This window comes from Pectinophora gossypiella, chromosome 24, assembly GCF_024362695.1.
Source record: "Pectinophora gossypiella chromosome 24, ilPecGoss1.1, whole genome shotgun sequence".
Taxonomy (NCBI): domain Eukaryota; kingdom Metazoa; phylum Arthropoda; class Insecta; order Lepidoptera; family Gelechiidae; genus Pectinophora; species Pectinophora gossypiella.
Genome location: NC_065427.1, coordinates 9089681 through 9117576, shown reverse-complemented (window position 1 = coordinate 9117576; position 27896 = coordinate 9089681). Strand labels below are relative to the sequence as shown.

General features: G+C 39.5%; 1 protein-coding gene across 1 annotated transcript; it reads right to left on the bottom strand.

The window, feature by feature from the left end:
- Nucleotides 1-19: 19 nt before the first annotated feature.
- Nucleotides 20-26626, bottom strand: LOC126377729 (sodium- and chloride-dependent GABA transporter 1). Its single transcript, XM_050025531.1, has 12 exons — nucleotides 26437-26626; nucleotides 18042-18252; nucleotides 16551-16822; nucleotides 14704-14805; nucleotides 13010-13181; nucleotides 11128-11318; nucleotides 10078-10258; nucleotides 9214-9338; nucleotides 7349-7593; nucleotides 5635-5838; nucleotides 4295-4462; nucleotides 20-667 (listed from the first exon to the last, which is right to left on the bottom strand). Exons 2-12 carry the CDS (start codon nucleotides 18107-18109, stop codon nucleotides 572-574), a joined length of 1824 nt encoding a protein of 607 aa, XP_049881488.1. The 5' UTR covers nucleotides 18110-18252; nucleotides 26437-26626; the 3' UTR covers nucleotides 20-571.
- Nucleotides 26627-27896: the final 1270 nt, after the last annotated feature.

The window sequence follows — 27896 nt, the reverse complement described above, 5'->3', positions numbered from 1 at the left end:
CGGTAAATGCCTTGTGAAATTATGCCATAAAACGTTATAATATTATTGTTAATATTTGTACAAGCACGCAATTTACGGAATTGATTCATTTATGAACTCTGAACACAGGTGTTAATATACTGTATTTAACTAAATAGCGAATAAATGTTCAGCCAACTAGTTAAATTTTGACTACGACATATAATATCGAACTCTAAGAGTATATATTGGCATAATATATTTCATCTTTGGCACACTACATTGGCACAAAGAATAAAAAAAGTTGTGCGTGATGCTTTTAGAATTTTTGTTCTAGAACATTCCTTTGTACTTGCATAATTAATATTTAAAAAACTACAATATTCTTTGCATCAATGGATCATATGCATAATTTAATATACTTATATATTCACCGACCTAGGACCGGGAATATGCAAATATAGATAACATATATGCGTATTAATGTTATATTTTAAATATTAATCATACAAAACAGCATTCTCGATCCAAATTTGAGTTCTCTCATCTTCCTGAGATCTAGGTTTGTCTAGATAAAGTTTAGGTCTGGACCTAAACTAGCCTAAATGTTTGTTTAGGCTTTAGTGCCGTGTTTAGCCAGTTCTTCTGCTTGCATTTTAGTCCTCAATGTCGGCACGTCTTCAGGGATACGGACTATTGTATTGAATTTCTGCAAAAAATCAAACATTAATGAATTATTTCAATATATTATGCAATATACAGTCACAAGTACGAGTTTGTATACACTTTGAAACCATGTCACATTAACTTTTTTGACAAATTAAGTAAGTAAGTCTCGTTAAATGTCAAATACGATAGTGCGACAGGGTTCTAAAGTGGGTACATGATATTGCTCATGACTGTACACAATAGGGTAGTTTCCAACTAGTCACATCAGTTACTTTTTACTAAACGACAAAACACGAAATTACCATGGAAAATGTATGAAAAAGCAACGCGTGACGTCATAGAAATGCGTGAATGTCGGTGTACTGACAAACCAAAGTTGGTTTTTGTTGCACCGTCAATTGTAAAAAAATGTATTAAGTACTGTACTTATTTTTAATAAATAAACAAATAATAATAATGTGACAAAATCTCGCATTTATTATTGCATGTTTCTTTATTTAAATTCATAAAATATGTTGAATAGAAAAAGAAAACGTTTTTGTCACCTTTAGATCTATCTTTATATTACATATGTAGGAATCAGAATTTTATAATTTATCTTTGACTTAGGAAACTACCCAACTATTTATTGCACGGAAGTAACATACGACATAGAAATACAAATTAAACAAACGTACCAAAGATGACCTTATTGCTAAGGTAGCAATTTCTACAGACGTACATGTGTACCAATCATTTTATTATCAAGTATCGGAAATAATTATATACTTTGAAATGACAGAACACGAATAAAAAATAGGCAATCATATTACAATAGAGCAATTTATTACAAGCGACATTTAAGAACCATGCTATTGAGGGACTTTCCATGCTACGTTCCCTAAAAATAATATAGATGGCGCTGTCGAGATTTAACGTGATAATTACCTATTTTCTCATTACTCGGGTACATTATTATTCAAAAATACTACATAAAAAAGAAGCATTATATTATATAAAAATATTGTTGCTTGATATTTGGATCAAATTATACATAGAATTGTGACGGACTCAACTAGTTGGCCACCTAGTTCCGCTCACATGCAACAGATGGCGCCACATTCAATAATGCAGTCTTCAAGCAGTCGTGAAACGCGATATCGAAGTTTACACAGCAAGACGCATATATACAACTTCCAACACAACCAACACTGTTGGATCGTCTATCCCTAGTCACACTACCAACTTGTGGCTAGCGGGGTGCTATGTTCAGTTCGGTACCCCGAAAACATCCTTTGGCGGCAGCACACCCACGCCGCCAAAGAATTATTATTATATTGCTACCTATATTTCTTCTCTGTTTTTGATCAGAATAATAGTGGGTGGAAGATGTAATTGTGCCTCGGTAATAAAAAGGGTCATCATTTATACCCGAAGACAAAGATGAAAGATGCATACGTCTGTTATCTATGAAAGTAGAAGGTCAAAGGAAAATCTTTACAGCGCCACCTATATTGTTTTTGAGGAACTGAAAAGTCCCTCATTGGACATTGAAATGAAGTCTACTTAAATTACTGCAAGCAAATAAACGTCCAATCATAAAGTAAACAGGTACTTACTGGAAACAACAAGAAGAATGGAAAAACGAAAACTGAAGAAAACGTCCTGCCATTATTGCACCTGTATTCTAAGATGTTCAGAATCAGAATCAGAATCATTTATTCAACATAATTATCATGGATAAACTTGTTGAAGGTCAATGTAACATTTTGAATTTACGTCATTTCGCAAGGTGTTATGGCTGAGGAGAAGAAATGACAAGAAACTGCAACAGCAACACATCTTTTAAATCAATGAGGGTACATTACAAGTTATTTAATAATTAGAGGAACACATTTTAATACCAGACATGTTTATCATTTAGGTAATCATTAATCTTATAATAAGCTTTTTTACATAAAGTAAGCTTCACGTGAGCTTTAAATTTATTCTCTGACAAATTTAAAATATTATCTGGTATTTTATTGTAAAAACGTATACATAACCCCAAAAAAGATGAATTTAATTTACTTAATCTCGAATTTTGAACAACAATTTTATTTTTATTCCTTGTATTGTAAGTATGCCTTTCACAGTTTCTCGGAAGGAGAGATACAGATAGAGAGTTAACTGCAACCTTCAAATTCAAATTCAAACTCAACTCCTTCGTCAGTTTAGCCAACCTCAAGGTCTTCCTCGAAACTCAGCTCGAAATTAGTACACTTAGATGGCGCCTCAACCTTAACGCGAGCTTACTCCAGTAAGACATGACGTCATTAATTTAGAATTATTGTGTTGGCAGCATGATATACCCGACTCCAGTGAATAAAATCCTCGAATCGAGGACGTAAATGTCAAAATAATATACCCAAATCTTCAGCTGAGGCCGAGTCGAGTGGAGGAAGAATGAAGTGAACATCTTAGAATGCGGCTTTTAAAGAACAGATGAATGAAGTAACAATCATTTTGCAGGCATTTGAATTGAAATGGAATCCATTCTCGAAAACAATAACATGCACGTAATAAAAAAAAAACACGCGGATGACAAGTCGTAAAGGATATGTCATAGGGTGGTATTAATAAACGAATCTCAGCTGAGACTCAAGACCATGCTCAAGTCCCTGTTCTTATATGAGAACTGTCACATTGACACGATCTTGAGAGCAGTCTCGAAGCTGAGGTTAGTTTATTAATACAACCCTTAAACACGAAAAATAAAATAAACAGACGAATAAAGGGAAGTGCTAGTGTCGCCTATCGAAAAGCCACTATAAATATCCACTATAAATATATGGCTATCGATAACTCTTTTAAACCAATACTATCGTTGCACAGCAATGCTGTCGATAGTCCTTGCAATAGTCAGAAGTAGACCATGTGTAGACCAGCGTCGCGGCTCACACCATGGCGTAAACTGAGTGAGGACCTTTTATTCGGGACACCATCCACTACACATGGGTAAGCCGAAATGACATCACTTTTAATTTAGGTATAAGTTTCTGTGTTCGTTTTCCATATTTCTATATAGAAAATACATGTGTGCGTTATTTGTCTTTTGATGTGATGTCATTATAATGTATAATATAGGTATATGTAATCCGTGTCTGTGGTGTCCTAAATAATAGATGATTCTTTCTTTCTTTCAATACTAGCAATAGTAGCGCAGTTTTATGCACAACACAACAGCATCATATCTTAGGTTGTTGTGGGTGGGAGCATGAATTAAATATGTTTTTTATCAGTTTTAGTCAGTCTTGATCGATGGGGCTGGCATAACAAATTTTGTTAAAAGCCCTTAAGTAAATAAAAGACCAAAAAAAAATAGTAGCGCAAGGCAAGGACTATTCCTTGCCATAACAAAAAAAACTACTCTCAATAGTGCCAATAGTGCTTGCAATAGTCAGAAAGATTTTTAAGGTCAACCATCAATAGTCTATCTACGATCGCTCGGCAAAAGTAGTAAGTACCAGAATCATGTAAGAGATGTGTAAGTGACGGCTGATGCTAATGGTTGGAGAAAAATAACACAAGTACTGCTATGAACCCAAACAGCGATAAGGGCGATATAGAAGAAGTAAATAAAGGTGATAAATCAGTAGATAAAATAGAACACACGCATAATGCTAGTCCCATAAAAACTAAAACTTACCTCCTGTCTGGTCCCAGGGGTGACTCGCCACAAGTAGATCATGTAGCCAGGAATGCACAACATTGAAGACAGGGCGGTGAACCATCCGAACACATGCGACCACCACGGATACTCATAGTTCATGTACTTGATCGGGGTCCACTGAACCAAGTTGAAGATGAATACGCTCTGAAAGGAAAATAAGTATGTTATCACCTTATATTGATAAATAACGTAAGGGCCTTATTGAAAAAATCACATTCGAATGTGGAACATTGATTTTCGAATTTGTTTCCGAACATAGATGATTATCACGTGCTCAGCGGTGAAGGAAAACATCGTGAGGAAACCGCAATTCCCGAGAAATGCGTTTCGGAGGTATGTGACCTAACCTGTATTAAGCTAGTTTACCCTACGCGGATTGGAAGATCAGACAGGCAGTCGCTTCTGTAAAAAAACTGGACCTGTCAAATCTTCAGGTTAGGTAATCGGATTCCGAGAACACGGCATAAAGCTATGGAGAAGATGATGACAATTTAATGTAATTTAAAACAAACCTCGCAATAGACAAGCTAGATTCAATTCAGGTCAAGGTTTGTGGTCTCAATTTTACCGGAATGAAGGAAATCGGTGTCTTGCTGAAGAAAATCCAAATCCAAATGAGATTTCTCAGAAAGGCGCTTACATGGTTTCCACTATAAGACTATACGTATTAGGGTTAATACTCGGATTGACTTAACGTGCCTTCAGAAGCACGTTTTTTTTCGTAGATTTGCCACAAATGGCATTAACTACTTGGCCGGACAAATGGGGAGCGCTGAGGGCTCTCACCCGGCACAAAATTTAAGACAACAGGCCTGAGGGCGAACCTCTGCTCAGGGCGTCCTCTGAGAGAATAATATTTGAAAGAATTAATTGACCCTGTTGAGTCGATAGCGTTAAGCGCTGAATGAAGAAAATCGTCGACCACGCCGGCGGGGTCGGTATCAATAGTTGGGAAACCTAGGTGTAGGTGCAGATTTTCGTTTTTTCACGGGGTACCCGTGGTTTTTCGCATGAAACGATTTTGTATCATCTGTAAGCGATGGATATGAGAGGGATTCGCCTTAGCAAAAACGAACACCGCATAGGTCATGATCAGACGGATTCCGAAGCACGAAATGATCGTATACGAGGTACGCCGCATTGATTGGCATTTATGCCTACTCGGTACGACAGCGCACTGTTTTAATGCGACGAATAGGTGCCGAGACAAACCTCTGTGGTTTAACGGCATCGTTCAAACTATGTATTTATATTAAGGATATAAAGAAAATAAATAAAAAAAAAATCTAAACGAAAAAATATTTGTACAAACTTACGATGCAAATAGCAGGTGTGAATCCGACCCAGCAGAACTTCCACCAGATGGTTGGGTAGTAACCGATCATCTCCTTGATGCCGTCGTAGAAGCGGTTGACGCCGAACGCCCACGATATTGAGACACACTCGAAGAAGATGAGGAACAGCAGACAGAAGCCAGACACCGCGTACGAGTCCAGGATTTGGAACACGTACATTCCGCCCTGGATGATAAAGAAGACGATATAGTGAAGAATGTAACGTACATACTCACCGCTGGACACAGGCCTCCCCTCAATCAACCGGAGGGGGTATGGAGTATACTCCACTACGCGGCTCTAATGCGGGTTGGTGGTGTTTTTACGGCTAATAGCCGGGACCAACGGCTTAACGTGCCCTCCGAAGCACGGAATCATCTTACTTTTTCTGACAATCAGGTGATTCAATCCTGAAAAGTCCTTACCAAACAAAGGACAGTCTCACAAAGTGATTTCGTAATGTCCCCATCGGGAATCGAACCCGGACCTCCAGATCGTGAGCCTAACGCTCTAACCACTAGATCACGGAGGCTGTTAACTAAAATAAAATACTAACTTACGACTTGATAAAGAATTTTAGTGAGAATATTTTTTGTGAAAAAAATGCATCAAATCGCGACAATGATAGTCATAAATCATCTGAAACAGACGTATGAAAACGATGCAAAAATTACTAAAACAGGGTTTTAATAAAAGAATATGAAGTTAAACTTGAGCTAATAAATTACAATACTAATTATTGTACATAAAGATATGTCTGATACTTTGTGGTATTTTAATGACAAACCTGCTAAAAAAGCAATATTGCTATTTGACATTTATTAACATTCTTCTTCTATCGCGTGGGTTGAGGTGAATTACCAACTTCATCAACCCCGGTGTCAAGGTTGTTATTGAGCCACCAAAGGCCCCTGACATGGATCATGTAACGACTACTTACTAACATTGACATTGATTTGTTTATTAACATTGTGCACTTACTAAAATATGCGCAAGTGTCAAATTGCAATATTGCTTTTTACATTAATTGTTTGCCTTTTTAACCCCCTTGAACCCTAACTATTAACGCTGAAAGCCACTGCCATACGTGAACCGCTAGCATCTTTGGTGTATAGCTCTTTATTTTTACCCGACTGTGGCGAAACAAAAACGAGGGTTATGTGTTTGATTGACCGCTATGTGTGTATGTGTGCACGTCTGTTCCCTCCTAACTTCTAAACCACCTGTCAGAATTTAACACATAAGGTGTCATTAGAAGCGTCTTGATTGTCCGGTGGTTTAGTGATATATGACGTCACGCTAAATTCAATATGGCGCCCTCGAGAGGATATCAATTGAATAAATAAAAATGTCCTAGTTCATGCCCTAGGACATGAAAGTTTTTATCTTCAAATCTTACATAATGGAAGTACGTTATTTTAATAAATGAAACCCGAATATAACATAAGTACTTAAATAAAGCTATTTATACATATATTTAAGTAAGTACTTAAATGAGTCTTTTTGTAACTATTTCTTCTTATTTTGGTGCAATAAAGTGTATTTGTATTGTATTTTAAATAAAAATATAAGTTAAAAAACACGTATCTTTCCTTTTTGTTTCATCGCAGTCAGGTATAAACACTTAAACACGACTAAGGAAAATCGTGCTCTAAAAAGTATGATTAAACTTAGTTTTATTTCTTATACCACTCACCTCAGATATGCAAGACAGCCCAACCAAGTACGATATGATGCAAGTGATAGCAATGAAGATCTCCTTCCGCCGTCTCAGCAGTTTGGGCCACTCGTCAATAACGGCAGTGATGAAGCCTTCCATGGTGCAGAACTGGCTGTCCAACCCGATGAGGAGAAGCATGAAGAAGAACAGGCAGGACCAGAGTGGAGCGCCGGGCAGCTGGAGCACGGCTGAAGGGTAAGCCAAGAAGGCTAGACCAGGCCCTGTGGAAGGACAACGTGGAGATCATTGAAGTAGATGCTGGTGCTGATTCCAGTCTTCTTCTTCTTCCAAGTTAATTTTAAGTATCATCATCATCAGCCCATTAACGTCCCCACTGCTGGACGGGCCTTCCCTATGGTTGGATAGGGAGGTCGGGCCTTAAACTACCATGCGGGCCCAGTGCGGATTGGTGGTTATTGACGACTGCTAATGCACCCGGGACCAACGGCTTAACGTGTCTTCCGAAGCACGGAGGAGCTCGAGATGAAAACTTTTTTTGTGGTCACCCATCCTATGACCGGCCTTTGCGAAAGTTGCTTAACTTCAACAATCGCAGACCGAGCGCGTTAACCGCGGCGCCACCAAGCTCCTCAATTTTAAGTATACTTACCTGTCATTTTCTCATCCGCCGAAAAGAAGAGGAACGTGCAATCGACAGGCATAACATTTATGGAACACACGTCAATTTTAGGCAAAAAAAAATGTTATTGCATTGGCCAATCACAAGACAGAACTAAATTGACACCTCAAACGGGTTAAATATCAGCGATGCTTACTTGATTCGCCCGGGTTATTCATTCAATCATTTTAAAATTAAAAGCTGTCAGTCATCCGTCACTTTCGTTTTTAGATAGGAAAATGACAGGTATGTATGACAAAATCAAATTAAGAGGTGTCTGCAGGTATCAGGGCCAATGAATATTTAAATTAGTTTATAATATTGCATAGAAATATGCATAAAGGTACTTAAAAAATCGTAATATGTTACAAAATGTTGTTTATCTATCCATTGAGGCTTAAGAACTTTGACTTGCCATAATTAAAAACACATTATAACGGGTTCTTACCGCGTTTAAAGTAAGAATATGAGACTCCCGATTTTTTGACACTGTTGCAAGTGCCATATATATACTGGATGTTAGTGACATCGTAACGAATACTGAGGGGGATGATTCAGACCATGATTGTAAGTTAAAATCAAGTGGAATTTTCCGTCGCAAAATTCATGATTTTTTTAATTATTTTTTTAATTATTTTCAATTCTATACTTTTGCGATCAAAAATTCCACTTGATATTAACTCGTTACGATGTAAATTACACCCCGTACCAGTACATACAGGTAGCCATACAAGTAGGTATGGGTGTTAGTGACACCATAACGAATACTGAGGGGGATGATTCAGACCATGATTCTGAGTTGATAATAAGTGGAATTTCCTGTCGGAAAATTCATGAAAATTTTTGTGTTTTCTTAAATTATTTTCCATTCCATACTTTTGCGACGGAAAATTCCACTTGATATCAACTCAGAATCATGGCCTAAATCATCCCTCAAAGTTTTCGTTACGATGTCACTAACACCCTGTATATATCAGTCGTTCCGTGATTATGGCATGGTCACGTCAAAATATATATATATTTTGACGTGACTTATTGTAGATTTGCCGCAGATGGCATTAACTACTTGGCTTGGCTAATATATTATATATATATATATATCAACTCAGAATCATGGCCAGAAACATCCCCCTCAATATTCGTTACGATGTCACTAACACTCTGTATGTACCCAATTACGTATACTTTACTTACTCAGTGACTGAATCTTTTATTTACTTACCAGAAGCAGCTACTTCAGCGACTGGTCTCTGCTGCTCGTGTGCCATAAACCCGACCACAGAGAAGATCACGAACCCGGCGAACATCGAAGTACTTGAGTTCACTGAACACACTATCAATGCGTCTCTGCGGAAAGAATACATATCATTATAATAAGTACTTACTTAAGTTTTATTTTTAAAAGAACGTCTAGGGCCCTATGCCGAGGTTTTTCTTGCAGCTTATTTTCTCCGGCTAGAGGTTGTGAGAAGCCGCAGCGGATGAGACGTTCGTTACGTAAAAAATGAAAAATCGCTTCGCGACAATCTTCTTCTATCGTGTGGGCTGTGAGGTGGAGTAACAACTGCGTTAACCCTGGTATCAGGGTTATTACTGAGCCGTCAAAGGCCTTTACTAACACAGTTGGGTCGACCGTTACAGACGACGATCCGGCTCAGTACCTATCACGTTGATCTAACAGAAAGATCGGTGAGGAGTGGGTACGGTCACGAGTACAAATATGTATACACTTTGAATCCATGTCACATTAACTGTTTTGACAAATTAAACCGTAAGTCTCGTTATATGTCAAATATGATAGCGCGACAGGGTTCTAAAGTAGGTATATGATATTGCTCATGACTGTACTTAGTTCATCTAATTTTTATTGTTCATCTATTTTTTTTAATTAGTGATGGATGTACCTCTGACTTCTCCAATTGGGATATAATCATGAGCTATGTTTGTGATTGATGAATATGCAGGAAGCAAGAGAAGTGTAACAGGATCGAAGCAAATTAAATTCCATGGTCTCTGCTTATCCCAGGAAAAAGGCGTGAATTTATGCATGTGTATTTTGCTCGTGATGAAAAGAAACCTAACTTACTTGTAAACATTGTTGGTGAACTTGTTGTAGCTGCCCAAAGCAACAAGGGTGCCGAGACCCAGACCATAGGAGAAGAAGATCTGGGTGACAGCATCGATCCACACCTCAGATTCCATCAGCTTGGACATGTTAGGCATCACGTAGAACTTAATGCCTTCCAACGCTCCGGGTAAGGTGATTCCTGTGAGGAAGAGAAAGAATATGTTAGAGTGGTGACCATAAAAATAGGTGACCATTTTTTCGTCAAGTATAAAGTACTATTAGGGACAATTCAAGCGAATTTACTATAAAAGCAAGTTTTCAAATTTTTTATCAAATCAAATCAAATATACTTTATTGCACAGAACTACATTTAAACAATCAGACATAACACATGAATACAGTACAATTTGGACGGCATTATTGCTCTAGAGCAATTTCTTCCAGGCAACCACCAAAAGGAAATAAACACTTATACTTCCAACTTGTAACTTATTTTTAATAAAAATCACAAAAGCTGATTTCTGTCAACTTCAAGGAACCGTAATGATAAAATCTAAACGGTGACATGCTGGAATGAGTGTGTTAACCAGTAAACCACCATCATGTCCAAGCGAAATAAGCTAGTTTCTAACTAGTCAAATCAATTACTTTTTACTAAACGTCAAATCAAGAAATTACTAAAGAAATTGTATTAAAAAGCACACTGTGACATAGAAAATCGTGATAAAATGACTGACTTGCACGTTTTTCTTGAATGAAATTCATAAATAAGATAGCAAAAAGTGTTTTCCGTTCAAAACTTTCAAGGAACCTGGTACACCACTGGTTGGGCGGAAAGTCTTGGACCAAATATCTACAGTAACATGTAAGTAAGTAGATTTGAATTTATCACAAGGATGACCTTACCTATTTTAAGGGTTTTTAAAGGGATTTTAAAGGATTTAGCTATTTTAAAAGATTCACAAAGAGTTTCCTTAAGCAAGGAAAAAATCTGTCAAGGTCATTCTTTTCATACTTTTGAAGCAGCCCTAGAATAGTTTTTAATATACTCCTGATTTGGAAACGTACCTCTGATAAGCAGCACGGTCAGCAAGAAGTAAGGGAAGAGCGCGGTGAAATAGACAACTTTGCCGGTCCACCTGACACCTTTCCAGATGCAGAAGTAGCAGAGGACCCACACCAGCAGCAGCGTGCCAGCCAGCTCCCAGCGGATGTTGCCGATGTTCTCGATGCCGCTGGAGATCTGAAGCGCTCGGCGTCTGGAGAGGTGAAAGGAGCGTCAGAATTTGAAGATATACAGGATGTTAGTGATGTCGTAACGAAAACTTTAATGGATGATTCAAACCATGATTTAGAGTTGTTATCAAGTGGAATTTTCCGTCGAAAAAGATAACGCTGAAAAATTTTTAAAAAAATAAGTAACTCAAAATTTCCTAAAGTCCCACTTGATATCAACTCAGAATCATGGTCTGAAACATTCCCAAAAGTTTTCGTTACGGTGGCACTAACACCCATACGTACCCGCGCCTAGTTGAAGAGGGTGTAAGTGACGTCCTCATGAATACTGAGGAGGATGATTCAGCTCATTCTGAATCACCTCTTAAAATCATTACTATGCCACTAACACTCTGTTACATTGTAATACCGTTAGAAATCTAGACGGCTTGGCATCTCAAGACATTAATTGCAATAATGTGTATTTTGACGTGACTTTTTTTATTTAAGTATTCTAAGTAACCGTGATAGCCGAGTTGGAAGAAGACTTGACTCTCACTGCGAGGATCAGATACCAGCACTGGCCTAAACCAAATATTCAAATTGGTTTTCGAATTCATTAGTATTTGGATCTTATATGATTATCACGTGCGGTGAAGAAAATCATCGTTAAGAGCAGCACATTCACGAGAAATGTATTCCGGAGGTATGTGACCTAACCTGTAGTGGTTTGGTTTGGATGTTCATAGATAATTGATATCTCGTGGTTTCCAAGATTTGTGCCTGGTTAATGGCAAAATGCTCATCCCATATTAGACTTAAACATAGCTGGCGAAGAGTGCGAGTATGCATATACTATACAGCTATGCCTTCCCTTTCAGGGATACAGACGTTCATATTATTATTCTTGTTCGCTGTCACCATAAACAAGTAAACAACATCCCGATGTAAACAAGTCAAAGGCACTGGAAGGTTCATGAATAATCAATGAAAGCCTACCCTACTGTGATCGCTTGCCGAGACGTGAGACGGTTTGGCGTTAATGACAAAATGTACACCTAAATAATGAACAAATAATCGAAATTCTTCCATCGCGTGGGTTGTGAGGTGAATTACCAACCTCATCAACCCTGGTGTCAGGGTCATTATTGAGCCGCCAAAGGCCCCTGACATGGCTCATGTCTTGACTTACTTACATCAGTATGTATTAACCGTGACCAACGGCTTAACGTGCCTTCCGAAGCACGGACCATCTTACTTTTTGGACAATCAGGTGATCAGCCTGTAATGTCCTAACCAAAGTAGGGACCACAAAGTGATTTTTGTGATATATCCCCACCGGTATTCGATCCCGGGAACTCCGGATCGTGAGCCCGACGCTCAACCACTGGACCACGGAGGCCGTTGAATCGAAATTGAAAACAAATCTCAAAATATGCATACATAGCTCAAAATAGTGAAAATCAAATAGGTTCTTCCCTTTTGTGGGTTGTGGGTTTTGGTGACTCTTGTAAAGCCTACATCATAATCTCCCTAACGTTATCCCATTTTCTTTCATAGGGTCCCCTAACCTAACACACCACAGATCCAGTTTTTTTACAAAAGCAACTGTTTGTCTGACCTTCCAACCCGCGATGGGAAAGCCAGCCCAATACGAAACGCATTTCACGGGAATGTGGGTTTCTTCACGACAAAAAGGTACTAGAACTGGGTACAAAAGAAGAAGAATACTCACTCCCAAAACTCCTTGACGGGGTCGGAGAGGGCAGTCTTGCTGATATTCTTGCCATTCAGGTTGCAGAACGTGGTCATGTTGGAGGCAACCCAGCAATTGAGATTCTTACGGTCGTAAGGGTTGACACACGCCGCTGTGTTCCAGTAATTGTCGCAGGATCCCCACGGAACCACTGGAATGATAAAAAAGGGAAGACTTTCTATTAGACAAAGAGAAAGTCGTTTATTTTAGACTAGCGACCCGCCCCGGCTTCGCTCGGGTGCAATGCTGTGGAAAAAATGAAATTATTTACAACATCACATGAAAAACCTCTAAAATAACAGTATTTCTCCACTATTTAATGGATGTTATTATACTTATAAACCTTCCTCTGGAATCAGTCTATCTATTTTAAAAAACCGCATCAAAGTCCGTTGCGTAGTTTTAAAGATTTAAGCATACATAGGGATATAGGGACAGAAAAACCGACTTTGTTTTATACTATGTAGTGATGTAAGTACACGGCACAGAGGATTGTGCATAATAAATTCTTCTTCTCTCGTGTGGGTTGTGAGTTGGATGACCAACCTCATCAACCCTGCTGTCAGGGTTATTACAAAAAAAGGGTCAGGGTTTAAATTGCTGTTAATGAATTTAAACCATATATTTCAAAAATGATCATTATCTCAGCAAAATGCTGTGACGTTTCCACAACGAGAGAATGCTATGACGCCGTCCACGGAAAAATCGCGCTCTAAAAAGTATGGCACAAGAATATATTTATCTGAAATTCTTCCGAATAGTGATGCTTAGGAGATAGCCGTGGTCGTATGGTGTGTCAAACCACAGTAAGTGATCTTTCGTGGCCTCAGCCTAGTTCCAGTAGGAAATTGCTCGTGTGTATTAAAAATAAAATAAATAAAAATAGGTTAAAGCTGACGATAACAAACGCAACGCTATTGATATTGATGACGCTATATATTATTGATGACGCTAAAGATAGAAAATGTATACTTATAGGAAAGTGAGTAGAACGAAATGTAACATTGATAAAAAAGTAAGAGAGAATATTATGGGAGGATAATAAATGTTTCTGTTCCCTCAAGATATCCCCGGAATAAAATTAGTAGGTTATTTTACACGCCCTTTTGTAGAACAAATTTGGGCCAACAGTCACCAACTGTGAGGATGCTTAAGGAGTATAATAATATTAATGCTGGAATTGATGTGGACATATTTCATGACAAGTTACACAGTTTCAGGTCTAAAATTATTCGACACTTTTTGAGTTAATATTTTAAGTCTACCACCAAAGTTTATTTGTATGTTTTGATTTAGTTTAGTTTAATTAAGTTTAATTACCTTTCTGCTACTGTTAAATTTGTAAATTAGTTTATGCATTGTGAGTGCTATGTACACCGTTATTGTTTCACATATCAGTCTTTTTTTTTTTTTTTTTTGACGTGACTTATTGTAGATTTGCCGCAGATGGCATTAACTACTTGGCCGGACAAATGGGGAGCGCTGAAGGCTCTCACCCGGTAATATCAGTCAGAATACCTAGTTAAGTTATGGAATAAGCTCAATATGTGTGATGTGGTTGTACTTTTTTAAATAAGTAAATAAATAAAATAAATAAATGGGGATTTGGTTGTTACTGGTATGAATTTAGAATGATTAATGAATGGGACAGAAGGAAGTTTTTTTCTACTTACCAGATCTCATGGACATGAAGAAGTAGAAGATGGCCCAAGCAAGGATAACGATGTAGTAGACATTCATCCAACATGACATCACCGCTGCGGCATACCCGATACCTTGATAATGAAAAAGAAACTAAAGAAATATATCTAGAGTCTTTCTTTTATAGATAGCTCCTAGACTCAGGAGGTATTAGTAAACATCGCCCGATCCAATGTGAAAAAGACTGTGAATTTGCTAGGTAAGCGTCTTTAGCCGCAAAGTTTACCGGCAAGAAGGTAATAATGGACGCGAAATTACCTTAATAAAAATAAACGCAATACTTATTTTTCCTTTAACCCCGAAATATCTCAGTAAGTAGGTATAAGATATAACTATAAACTACGAGGTTTAACTATATTTTACCTCTATACAACTTAACATAAGCTCACAACTATATCCCAATTGGGCTAGTCAGAAATATATCCATCGCAAGATGAACTAAGTACCCACGCCTCACCGAGCTTTCTGTTAGACCAACGTGATGTGGTGAGCCGTGCCGCTGTCTATAATGGGTAACTACTTTAAACGTAAATATAATTTCACATTAAAACAAACAATGAACTGTAATTTTTATTCATGTCGTAAAATAATAATAAAGGAAACATCGCCTACAGAGAGAGTTTATTAAAAATCGATATGATCGTTAAAAGTTTATTTAGAAAAGTGGGTCAAACATCAATCCCTGAGGAACGCCCGCTTTTTAACTTGAACGAATAAATTTTGAATAGTGATTCTAATCTGCAAAATTTGTCAACAGAATACGTTTACGGAGGACAACGATGTCAAAGGCTTTAGACGGGACAAAACCCTCTTTCATTTCTAGAAACCGCAATTATGATCCGGGTTAGACCCATTGTGGCATTCCATGATACCGCCCGGCGATTTTCAAATTGTTTTAAAAATACTTTTGCAGATTTCATGAACGTGGAAATTTTGTAATTTAACGTTGAGTGGATTTTCTGCTTAGTTTTGAGATAGTACTTAACTGTTTGCTATTAAGCTGAAACGTTCATATTATGTACGCTGTGGCTCTTTACACAATAGGGTAGATAAGTGCATTACCCTGAAACGGGTGTGGTCATGCATATAGTAAGTATTCAGTCAATGAACTCTCTGGAGGGAAACTTAAATTATTATTATACGTTGCACGAAAATGGTGAATAGTGCAAGTGGAATTTAGTTTCACACAGAAATTGGATCTTCCAGTAATTAACTTTCGTCTTTTACGATAAAATGTTGCAGCGCTTTGTAAATGCAAGTTCAATTCTACAGTTCTATTTATAAATGATTCGAAGTTTTTGTAATTTTGTTTATATAAGTAGCACTCATCCGTGTTTAGGGAAACTCACAAACGATGGCTTAATGATGAATGATGATCGAATAATTTCTCATCGACCCGATGGTGTAATGGTTAACACGCTCGTCCCGGCTTGACAAGAGCGGTTTCAAGTCCCGTCAGAGTCAGATTTTTTCGATTTAATTTTTTCTTTGTTTTTGCATGTTGTTTATTATTTCATCAGTTATTTATAAATGGAATAAAACTACTAATAAGAAAGCTACTAGATAGATAGATTGTAGCTTTCTCGACGATAATAAGCCTCCTGAAGAGTTTGCACGCAAACCGTGTCGCGCGCCTTGCGATTTATATCGACGGCTTCGGGCAATAGACGCAGCGAATGCTGTCTATGTGTATAGGTTGGGGCATGTCACCTTATGTCAGTCATACTTTTTATTCAATAACACTGTCGTTTTTCGTAATCGTTACGAATATCTACGGCCCCTGGACATAAAAAGATGAAGACACATACAAAAGACTTACCCTTAAATATCGGCGCGATCTTGAACACGCCCAATCCGCCGATGGTAAGCATCTGACCCATGGCCAACTCCATGAAGAACATGGGAATGCCAGCGAGGAAGAGGGTAAGGAAGTAAGGAATGAGGAAGGCCCCGCCGCCATTCTTGTAGCAGAGGTAGGGGAAGCGCCAGACATTGCCAAGGCCGATAGCCAAGCCGATCACAGACAGAATGAAGTCCAGCTTGCTCGCCCATGACCCTCGCTCGGGGAGGTCCGATTTTGTAGATACGGCGCTGAAACAGAGTTTTTAACTTCAAACATGGTTTTTATCAACTTAGCTTTTCTGACAAGAGCGTGGCTCTTAAATTGATGATGATGAGGTTTTCTGATAAATGATCTTATGTCTCATAAGTAAGTACACCTTTAATTCCGTTGAATACAAACAAAGAATCCTATCATTTCTATCTCTGAAGTAAGAGGATATACATAATAGAAAAACTCACGCCCGTCCACAAATAATGAAAAGTCAACATCAAAATTAATATGAAAATAATCTTCAGTGAAAAAGCAAAATTGCGTAAGTGCCAAAATATCTCCTAAAATAGCAGTCCATGTTATGATATGTATGCTGATATGGAAAATGAAAAAAACAATATATAGCCGCTGATGTCGCGAACTGACGTATCCGCAATTTTTGGCGAAACTTATTTACATCTTGTGCAATTGTCATCATCATCATCATCATCAGCCGTATGACGCCCACTGCTGGGCATAGGCCTCCCCCAAGGATCTCCACGACGATCGGTCCTGCGCTGCCCGCATCCAGCGGCTTCCCGCGACCTTCACCAGATCGTCGGTCCACCTTGTAGCGGGCCTACCCACTGAGCGTCGTCCGACACGTGGTCGCCATTCCAGAACCTTTCCGCCCCATCGGCCATCGGTTCTCCTCGCTATGTGTCCTGCCCACTGCCACTTCAGCTTTGCAATTCTTCGAGCTATGTCGGTGACTTTAGTTCTCCTGCGGATCTCCTCATTTCTGATTCGATCGAGCAGGGAAATACCGAGCATAGCTCTCTCCATTGCCCGCTGAGCGACACCGAGCCTCCTCACGAGACCCATAGTAAGCGGCCACGTCTCACTGCCGTAGGTCATCACTGGCAACACGCACTGGTCAAAGACTTTCGTCTTGAGACACTGAGGTATTTTGGACGAGAAGATATTCCGCAGCTTCCCGAACGCTGCCCATCCGAGTTGGATCCGACGAGAGATCTCTTTCTCGAAGTTGGACTTACGTGCAATTGTCAATAAGACACAAATCATTTTAGCAAAACATTACAGATGCACCAGTTAGCAAAGTAAGCCACAAAATGTGTAAAAAGTCTTTTGGCACTTACGTCATTTTGCCATCCCAGCGACGAATATCATCATCATCAGCCGTACGACGCCCACTGCTGGGCATAGGCCTCCCCCAGATACGAATATAATAAACTCATATTATTATTATAAACTCACGGTTTGTTGCTTGTCCCCTGCGCGCTTAATTCGATGTCGTCTGTACGTGCATCGTTCTTTGTGTCCATCTCTCTGTCCTCTTCTATCCCGTTCTAATCCTCGACTACCGATCTCTTGTCTCTTTCCTTCACTATGCTTGTAGTTAGGGAAACTGTATCAACATTTTTGTTTTAATGGTTGGACTAGATCGTGAACACAGCTAGTATTGTATCTGTAACAATGGAAAAGAATTATTGAACATTATGCACACCTTTACGCTGGAAGAGATCATCATCAGCCCATTAACGTCCCCTGCTGGGGCACGGGCTTTCCCTATGGATGGATAGGGAGATCGGGCCTTAAACCATCACGCGGGCCCAGTGCGGATTGATGGTTATTAACGACTGCTAATGCAGCCGGGACCAACGGCTTAACGTGCCTTCCGAAGCACGGAGGAGCTCGAGATGAAAACTTTATTTTTTTGTGGTCACCCATCCTATGACCGGCCTTTGCGAAAGTAGCCACTTTACCAATGTATATTTTATGTGATAAGCTGCAATTTTATCATTACTTTTCATAAGATACTGCATACAAAGCTAAGGTTTTTATCGTTCCTGTGATAAAGAGGGATCTTCTTGCATGATAGTCGATATTTAATCGCCCTGCAGGTTACAATACACAAGACGACGATTTTTTTTTGTGGTCGTCATCCTACGACCGGCCTTTGCGAAAGTTGCTTAACTTCAACAATCGCAGACCGAGCGCGTTTACCGCTGCGCTACCGAGCTCCTCAGATCATATTCATTTATTGCAAGTCACAGTTTTAAATAGGTGGTATACAGGATATGGTAGGTACTTTGTGACGCCCTGCTAAGGCACAGCAACTTTGAAGCATAACATTTGTTAAGTGGTCAGTATTTATTATTGCATATGGCAGACAAAAATAAAATATCCTGCGTAGATCATTTATCCAGCTGAAGCTCCCCTAACCAAGTCTCTGCCGCATCCGTCACATAATGCAGCTCGGCTATACCACCTGGGAACCGGTGTAGAGGCCACTCGTTCACTATGTGAGATATGGTTTGATCCGGGTGACCACATTCACAGTGTGGCGACTCCTTTAAGCCCCATTGATGTAGGCGATGGTTTGACTTTCCGTGTTTGGTCCTACACCGGTTCAGTCGGGTCCAGATTTTTCGCTTGGCGTCAAAGCCAGGGACCCTCCGCGAGGGATCCTGAATAAGGTTCGAATTTGTGCCGTCGAACACGTACAGTATTTACATTCATACAATAAGCTATATAGTTATCTATTTAACAGATTCGATCCCGACACACTTCTCTTGCTTCCTCCACATTCATCAATCGTTTCACACACGCACGCCGGTTCAGAGTAGATCGTACTAAACCTTTTCTAAGGACATCTCCAATTTGGTCAATGTACGACCTAGGTCTTCCTCTGCCAACCCTACCAACAACCAGGCAACCACACGTACATACTGTTATGTAAAATTGAAACGAATATGTTGAATCCCTCATTCGCCGCTTGTCACTATCGGCCCGCTAGGGTCGATCTTCTTCTTCTATCGTGTGGGTTGTGAGGAGTACCAACCTCATCAACCCTGGTGTCAGGGTTACTATTGAGCCGCCAAAGGCCCCTGACATGGCTCATGTAACGACTACTTGCTTACATCAGTAGGGACTAACGGCTTAACGTGGCTTCCGAAGCACGGATTATCTTACTTTCGGACAATCTAGTGATCAGCCAGTAATGTCAGGGACCACAAAGTAATTTTTGTGATATGTCCCCACCGGGACGCGAACCCGGGACCTTTGGGTCGTGAGCCCAGCAACGCTCAACCACTGGACCACGGAGGTCGTCACATGGGGGAGTCGTCATAGAGTCGATTAATTATTTCAAATATACGTAATTCTCTCAGACAACGCCCTGATCCGAGGTTCGCGCCCAACCGGGCACCCTCAGGTCCGATGTCTTAAGACCAATCAGCCGTACCAATTTTTTTTTTTTGTGAAGTGACTTATTGTAGATTCGCCGCAGATGGATTTTTCAGCAGGCCTAACATGCGCATCATCATCATCATCACCAGCCCATTAACGTCCCCACTGCTGAGGCACGGGCCTTCCCTATGGATGGATAGGGAGATCGGGCCTTAAACCACCACGCGGGCCCAGTGCGGATTGGTGGTTATTAACGACTGCTAATGCCGGGGACCAACGGCTTAACGTGCCTTCCGAAGCACGGAGGAGCTCGAGATGAAAACTTTTTTTGTGGTCACCCATCCTATGACCGGCCTCTGCGAAAGTTGCTTTACTTCAACAATCGGAAACCGAGCGCGTTTACCGCTGCGCCACCGAGCTAACATGCGCATCGTGACATAATTATCGATCGATTCAATAAATTTTGTCGAAATGGATAAGTTTCTTTTTCCGCTAACATGCTTGCCGCGTGTTTTTGTTCGTATTTTGACAGAACAAAAAAAATAACCTTTATCCTGCTTTTTTGCACATTCTTGGCAACACTACACCATAACACAGGATTACGGTAGTCATGGCTATAATTTGCAAGGGATTTTACGAGGCTCTGTGCCTGTTTACATACACACGAAAATGTTGCTGTTTTTTTTTATTGATAGCCTTATGGGAATAAATATATTAGATCTTGCTCAACGGTGAAGGAAAAACATCGAGACAAAACCCACATTCCTAAAAAATGCATTTTCGGAGGTGTGTGACCTAACCTGTATTGGGCTGGTTTTCCCTTCGCGGGTTGAAAGGTCAGACAGGCAGTCGCTTCTGTAAAAAACCGGACCTGTCAAATCTTCTGGTTAGGTAAGCGGACGCTGTGAGAAACGGGATGATGCTAGGGAGATGATGATGAGCCTTATGGGAATAAAATAAATAAATAAATAAAAATAAATAAAACTTTATTTTACTTAAAACAAGGTTCAGACATAATTTCTTAGTATAAGTAACGCATTATAAACTTAGTCTAGTGTTCACTAGTATCTGAACTAGGCCGAGCCTGTATCTCAGATACTAGTCCCTTCCTTGTGTACAATATAAATACAATGCGTAACAGTGTGAGTATAAAGCGCAGTATATGGACCAGGAAAACAATAAGTAAGCATCACAAACATAGAGCATAGAGCAACAGGGACCTCCTTGGTTCATCACAAACAATCATCAGACCATTCTTAAATAGAGGAATAGATAAGATGCAACATTTTTCAAGCTTACAGCCATTGAACAAACAAACAAACAATTATACTTTATTGCACCAAAATAAAAACAAATAATTACAAAAACTCTTAACTGGATACATGGCAAATGGCGAACCTTTCATGACACGATATTACATGTCTCAAATCAAATCTATACTTTATTGCACAAAACTAAAATTTCAGCAATCAGACATAACACAATTCAATTCAATTCTTGATGAATGGCTTCTGTGTGGTCACAATTCTGCCAGTATCACGTTTGATGACATAACACATGAATACAGTACAATTTGGGCGGCCTCCATGTCTCCTTTTTTTTCAATTCTATGATCTGGCATTCGACATAATATGTAGATATGTATGAGTAATAACCACGTCATATTTCACAAAGGAACCACCATTTGTCTCTGTGATTGCTGTTGACAAGCAATGTCATACAGTGGAATTGAATGTATCCGCCCCGTTTAACACATTCACTGTGTAACTGAAAATCAGATATCGACCCCGCGCGTGCAAAATGTTATTTTTCGATAAACACATTGAAATGTATGTAGAATCAAAGAGCAAAAGTTCAGTCACTTTTTGGGGGAAAGATCATATAGCAGCTTCCGATCCCAAGGCAGCGTCGTAGAGCTAATTACACACACACTCACACACACACACACACACACACAAACACATACACACACACAGACACCTGATATTCTTAATAAGCTCATAAGCTAAATTATATACTCACATTACTATATACTTAAGTAAAAAAGCGGCCAAGTGCGAGTCGGACTCGCCCACGAAGGGTTCCGTAACAGCAAGTAACATAATATAAAAGTTTTTTTTTAGTTCGTAGTAACTTTTGATGTTTTAACTATGAAAGTAAATTACGGTTTACGATTTAAAAAAAAACTACTTACTAGATCTGGTTCAAACCAATTTTCGTTGGTAGTTTGCATGCTAATCTACATCATGTATTATATATTTTTTTAGTTTTATCCTCCTCTTATTTTAGAAGTTACAGGGGGGGGGACACACATTTTACCACTTTGGAAGTGTCTCTCGCGCAAACTTTTCTGTTTAGAAACAAATGATATTAGAAACCTCAATACCATTTTGGAAGACCTATCCATAGATACCCCACACGTATGGGTTTGATGAAAAAAAAATTTTTGCCCCCAAAATGTATTGTTTTTTTTTCTATCATTGCGTAAACATCTTAATGCGGTTCACAGAAAACACATATTTATTAAGTTTCAACAGTATAGCTATTATAGTTTCGGAGAAAAGTGGCTGTGACATACGGACGGACGGACGGACAGACATGACGAATCTATAAGGGTTCCATTTTTTCCCATTAGGCTACGGAACCCTAAAAAGGTGTACATGTTGTTAAAGAAGAGCAGTCTTCTAATACCACACACCATCTAATTTTATTTTAAGTTATACCTGTCATTTTCTTATCCGCCGAAAAGAAAGGGACGGGTAATCGACAAGCATATTTATGGAACACACGTCAATTTTAAGCACATATTTAAAACAACCGTCTAAAAATTTTACATTGGCGAATATCAGCACACGTCAAACGGTTTGCATACCAGCGAGATATCTTTTTGATTCGCCCGGGTTATTCAGTTGTTTACTCATTCTTCCTAAAATTAAGAGCTGTGAATCATCCGTCCCTTTCCTTTTCGGGGGATAAGAAAATTACAGGTATAACTTGAAGTGAAATTAGGAGGTGTCTGCAGGAATCGGGGTCATCATCATAAAAATTGTGTGATAAAGAAATAAACATTTTTATTATTACATATTTTTGTTATTTATTTTTATTAAAGTCACTGAGCCCAGCGAATTATTTGTAAACAGTGGTGAAATTATGAACCATTAGTTGTCATGATTATAAAATTTATGTTTTTTGTAGGTCTTCTTATCGTGTGGGTTATGAGATAGATTACCAACCTCATCAACCCTGGTGTCAAGGTTATTATTGAGCCGCCAAAGGCGCCTGACATGGCTTATGTAACGACTACATACTTACATCAATAAGTAATAACCGGGACCAACGGCTTAACGTGCCTTCCGATTTCCGAAGCGCGGATCACCTTACTTTCGGTCAATCAGGTGGTCAGCCTATAATATCCTAACCAAACTAGGGATCACAAAGCGTTTCTTTTGATATATCCCCACCGGAATTTGAACCCGAGACCTCCTGATCGTGAACCCAACGCACAAACCACTGGACCACGGAGGTAAAACCATTGGCCGTTGAAATATGCTCTGTCTAAATATGTCACCTACAGTGGTGTATAAGAATAAGTAATAACCGAGACCAACAGCTTAACGTGCCTTCAGACCTTAGACCTAGCTCAGCCGCTGGTGGGGTTCGGAGTTGCCGTTCTGTAGTATTATTCCTTAATCTATGACTGCAGTGCCTATATTACTCTGCTTAATAGAATAACTGCTTGCATCGTTCGTATGAATCGATCCTACGATTATAACGCGACAACCGACTATTATCCTATTAGATACAATTCATTGCGACTTGCAATCGTTTGTGAATTTGAACTGCATCAGTTTGCTTGTGGATTGGACACTTTTCTATTTCCAATATTCAATATTCTTTATTTGCATACTATGAGGTTGGTTGGCTATTGGTTCCTGACGAAATCAGAAATCAGAATTGGGTTAGTGTTGGGTTGGTCGCAGCAAGGATAATCTCTGCAGGTGGGGATCCTGGTTGATGGTTGCGATGAGTGCGAGTGTGGAGTATCACCACAAACTATGGTTCACCTTTTGTACTGTCCTAAGTGCCCTAACACCTGCACTATGAAAGACCTTCACGAAGCCACTGACAATGCCGAAAGCGTGGCCAACTCAGTATTCGTTACGATGTCACTTACACCCCGTTCAAGTACTTAAAGGTAGCATTCAAGTACATATGGGTGTTTGTGACACACAACATCATCAACATCACAAGGGGATGATCCAGACCGTGATTCTGAGTTGATACAAAGTGGAATTTCCTCTGAGAAAATTCATGATGAACAATAATGTTTTTTATATATATTTCCAGTTCCATAATTTGCGACGGAAAATTCCGCTTGATATTAACTCAGAATCATTGCCTGAATCACCCATCAAAGTTTACGTTACAATGTCACTAACAACCTGTATTATATGGCATTCAAATTCAAATTCAAAAATATCTTTATTCAGTAGGTAACATAGTTACACTTTGAATCATCAATTTTTACATAACGAACGTCTCATCCGCCTAAAACTACTACAGCTCATTCACTTCTTTGCTGGAGAAAAGGGAAGCGCTGATGGCTCTTAAGACAACAGGCCTGAGTGCCCGGCTGGCCGGCCCGGCCCGGGTGCCCGGCTGGTCGCGAACTTCGGCTCAGGGCGTCGTCTGAGAGAATTACATTTGAAAGAATTAAAATCGACCCTAGTGGGCCGATAGCGACAAGAGGTGAATGGGGAATTCAACATATCGGTTCAAACATTGTTTTAAGTTAACGCTGTTATTATCATAATTAAAGCATATAATAACGGGTTCTTACCCACTTCAACACACACTTGGGTTCATGGCACTTGCAACAGTGTCGAAATATCGGGATTCTCATATCCCCATTTAAACGCGGTAAGAACCCGTTATTATGTGCTTTAATTATATCGGTTCAATTCTATCTAACAATATGTATGTGTGGTTGTCTGGTAGATATTGCTGCCTAACGATAACGCCTATTATACTCTTTGTATTTCTCTTTTGTTTTGTATTTCCCGTGTGTGCAATACAATATTAGTTATGCTATATTATGTATTCCCAGCGGATGAAGGATAATAGGATTACGAAAACAGTATATAAAGCTAAGGCAGAGGAAGACCTAGAAGGACGTACATTGAACAAATTGGAGATGTCCTTAGAAAAGGTTCAGTACGATCTACTCTGAACCGGCGTGTATGGAACGATTGATGAATGAAGGAAGCAAGAGAAAAGTCTCAGGATCGAAGGCAATGGAATTACAATACAATACAAATACACTTTATTGCACCAAAATAAAAAAAAAATTACAAAAAGACTCTTAAGTAAAGAATTCCAAAGTCAATTTCAAAGTCATTAGGAATTCCATAGTCTCTGCTAACCCCGGCGGGAAATAAGCGTGAGTTTATATATGTATGCATGTATACCCAATCCAACGCTCCAAACCTTCAGGACAGATAGCATAATTTCGCCAAACTTCCCAAATTTTCGACAAACTCAAAGTTGTACGGAACTTTAAGATCGATGGCCATAGTTGGGTGTTTCCAAAATTGATGTAATTTCCTGTTTGGGAGTTTTCGGGGTAAAATTAACTGAGCATGCGTGCATAGAATAAGGAATAGTACTACGTATAGAACGGCAACTCTCCGCTCCCCACCAGCGGCCGAGCTAGGTTTACCTCACGCCCCCTCGGTCTTACTTTAGTCTTCAATCGTTTGGGCGTCAGATGTCACGCGCACAGATGTAGGTTGGTGGAGGTGTTTGGGCTGGTAGCCCAGGAACAAAGGCCTAATGTTATAAAGGTATCATCATCTCACTAGCATTATCCCGTTTTTCACAGGGTCCGCTTACCTAACCTGAAGATTTGACAGGTCCGGTTTTTTACAGAAGCGACTGCCTGTCTAACCTTGCAACCCGCGAAGGGAAAACCAGCCTAATACAAGTTACGTCACATACCTCCGAAAAGGCGTTTCTCAGGAATGTGGGTTTCCTCACGATGATTTCCTTCACCGCTGAGCACGTGATAATCATTTATGATCCCAACATGAATTCGAAAACAAATTCGACAATCATTGGTTTAGGCCTGTCTGTGTATTGTTATAAGTAGAAACACCTTATTCGTGCTAATTCCCGTAGTCGTATCTTATTTTATTTTAAGTTATACCTGTCATTTTCTTATCAGCCGAAAAAGAAAAGGACACACGCGTTAAGAGTTTAACTAAATCCTACTCAAACAAAAGTCTTCCTAAACGTTGAAAAAAAGGGTAGAATTTTACCACCAAATTCCAATTCAAACTTTATAATCTATATTGTGGAATGCCCATTAGGTTATTGATTACTGAGCACCTATCTCAAAAAATAATCACCTACAAAAACCAGCTGAAAATCCACATTCACAAACGAAAAAAAAACCACTTACAGCAATTAAAAGCATAACACACACTCACTAGACACTGGCCACTTTTGCAATAACATCGTCAACACACACCGAATTTAATTGTAAACTTTTACTTTTTTCAACTTTTGTTTTAAAATTTGAATTTAGAAGTGTTCGCGCGCCTATCCGAACGTCCCGGCAACTGTCAGAAGGAAAATGGCGGCAAGTTTGACAGCGTGTGTCCTAACCACATGCTTGGACGCGAATGTGCTTTTCGCTCGCATTGCAGGGAAGCTGGCATGTGAACGCGCGAACGGGGCAACTGTCAGACCGTGAAAGAATTTATGGGCTGGTTGGTTGACAATTTGGTCCCCTACGGAAGAGAGGATGTGCTGTGATACGCGCCAGAATTAGGATGTCTCGCGACCTACGTTGCTAGGCATATTTCGGTCAGCTTACAACTACCCGCAAAATTACAAAACTAGCTGACGACTACATCCCAATTGGGGTAGTCAGAGGTACATCCATCGCAAGATGACCTAAGTACCCGCGCCTCACCGAGCTTTCTGCAAACAAATCCCGCAAAGTAAGTAACTTTAAATAGTGACTACACTACTACTTGGTACTTTTAGTAGTAAGATTTTATCTGATAATGATGACAACACTGTCAGAGTAGTACATTATACTATTCTACGTCTACATTTAACAAGATATCAATCAATTCTTCATCAATTTAATATCATCAGTCAGCCAATAACATTTATTATTTATTTATTTGTTTCAGATATACATAGTCATTAATAATCCAAATCACATTGTATGCAATCTATTTACTAAAATACTTTAGACTAATATTAGTGAATTCCGCCAACGAACATGTATAATAAATAATATAAATTTGTTTTAAGTTTACGCGTTCTTACCGCGTTTAAATGGGGATATGAGACTCCCGATATTTCGACACTGTTGCAAGTGCCATGATCACGGGATGCAACAGTGTCGAGCAGAGCAAATCTGTGTCCGGATTTTCATGAGCTATTTCGTTAATCGCACGACACAATCAATCAAAACACCTAGTAAAATCGCTTCACGCCTGTATCCCCGAATGGGTAGGCAGAGGTGTATACCTGGTCTGACAGACCTTCCGACCCGCGAAGGGAATACCAGCTTAATACTCATCTCCGAAACGCATTTCTCGGGTATGTAGGTTTCATCACGACGTTTTCCTTCACCTCCGTGCTTCGGAAGGCACGTTAAGCCGTTGGTCCCGGCTACTACTTACTGTTGTAAGTAAGTAGTCGTTACATGAGCCATGTCAGGAGCCTTTGGCGGCTCAATAATAACCCTGACACCAGGGTTGATGAGGTTGGTAATCCACCTCACAACGCACACGATAGAAGAAGGTCCAAACATGAATTCTAAAACCAATTTCGGATCGTGCTGGATTCGAACCTGCGAGCTTACAGTGAGAGTCAAGTCTTCCAACTGGACTTCCCAGGTTT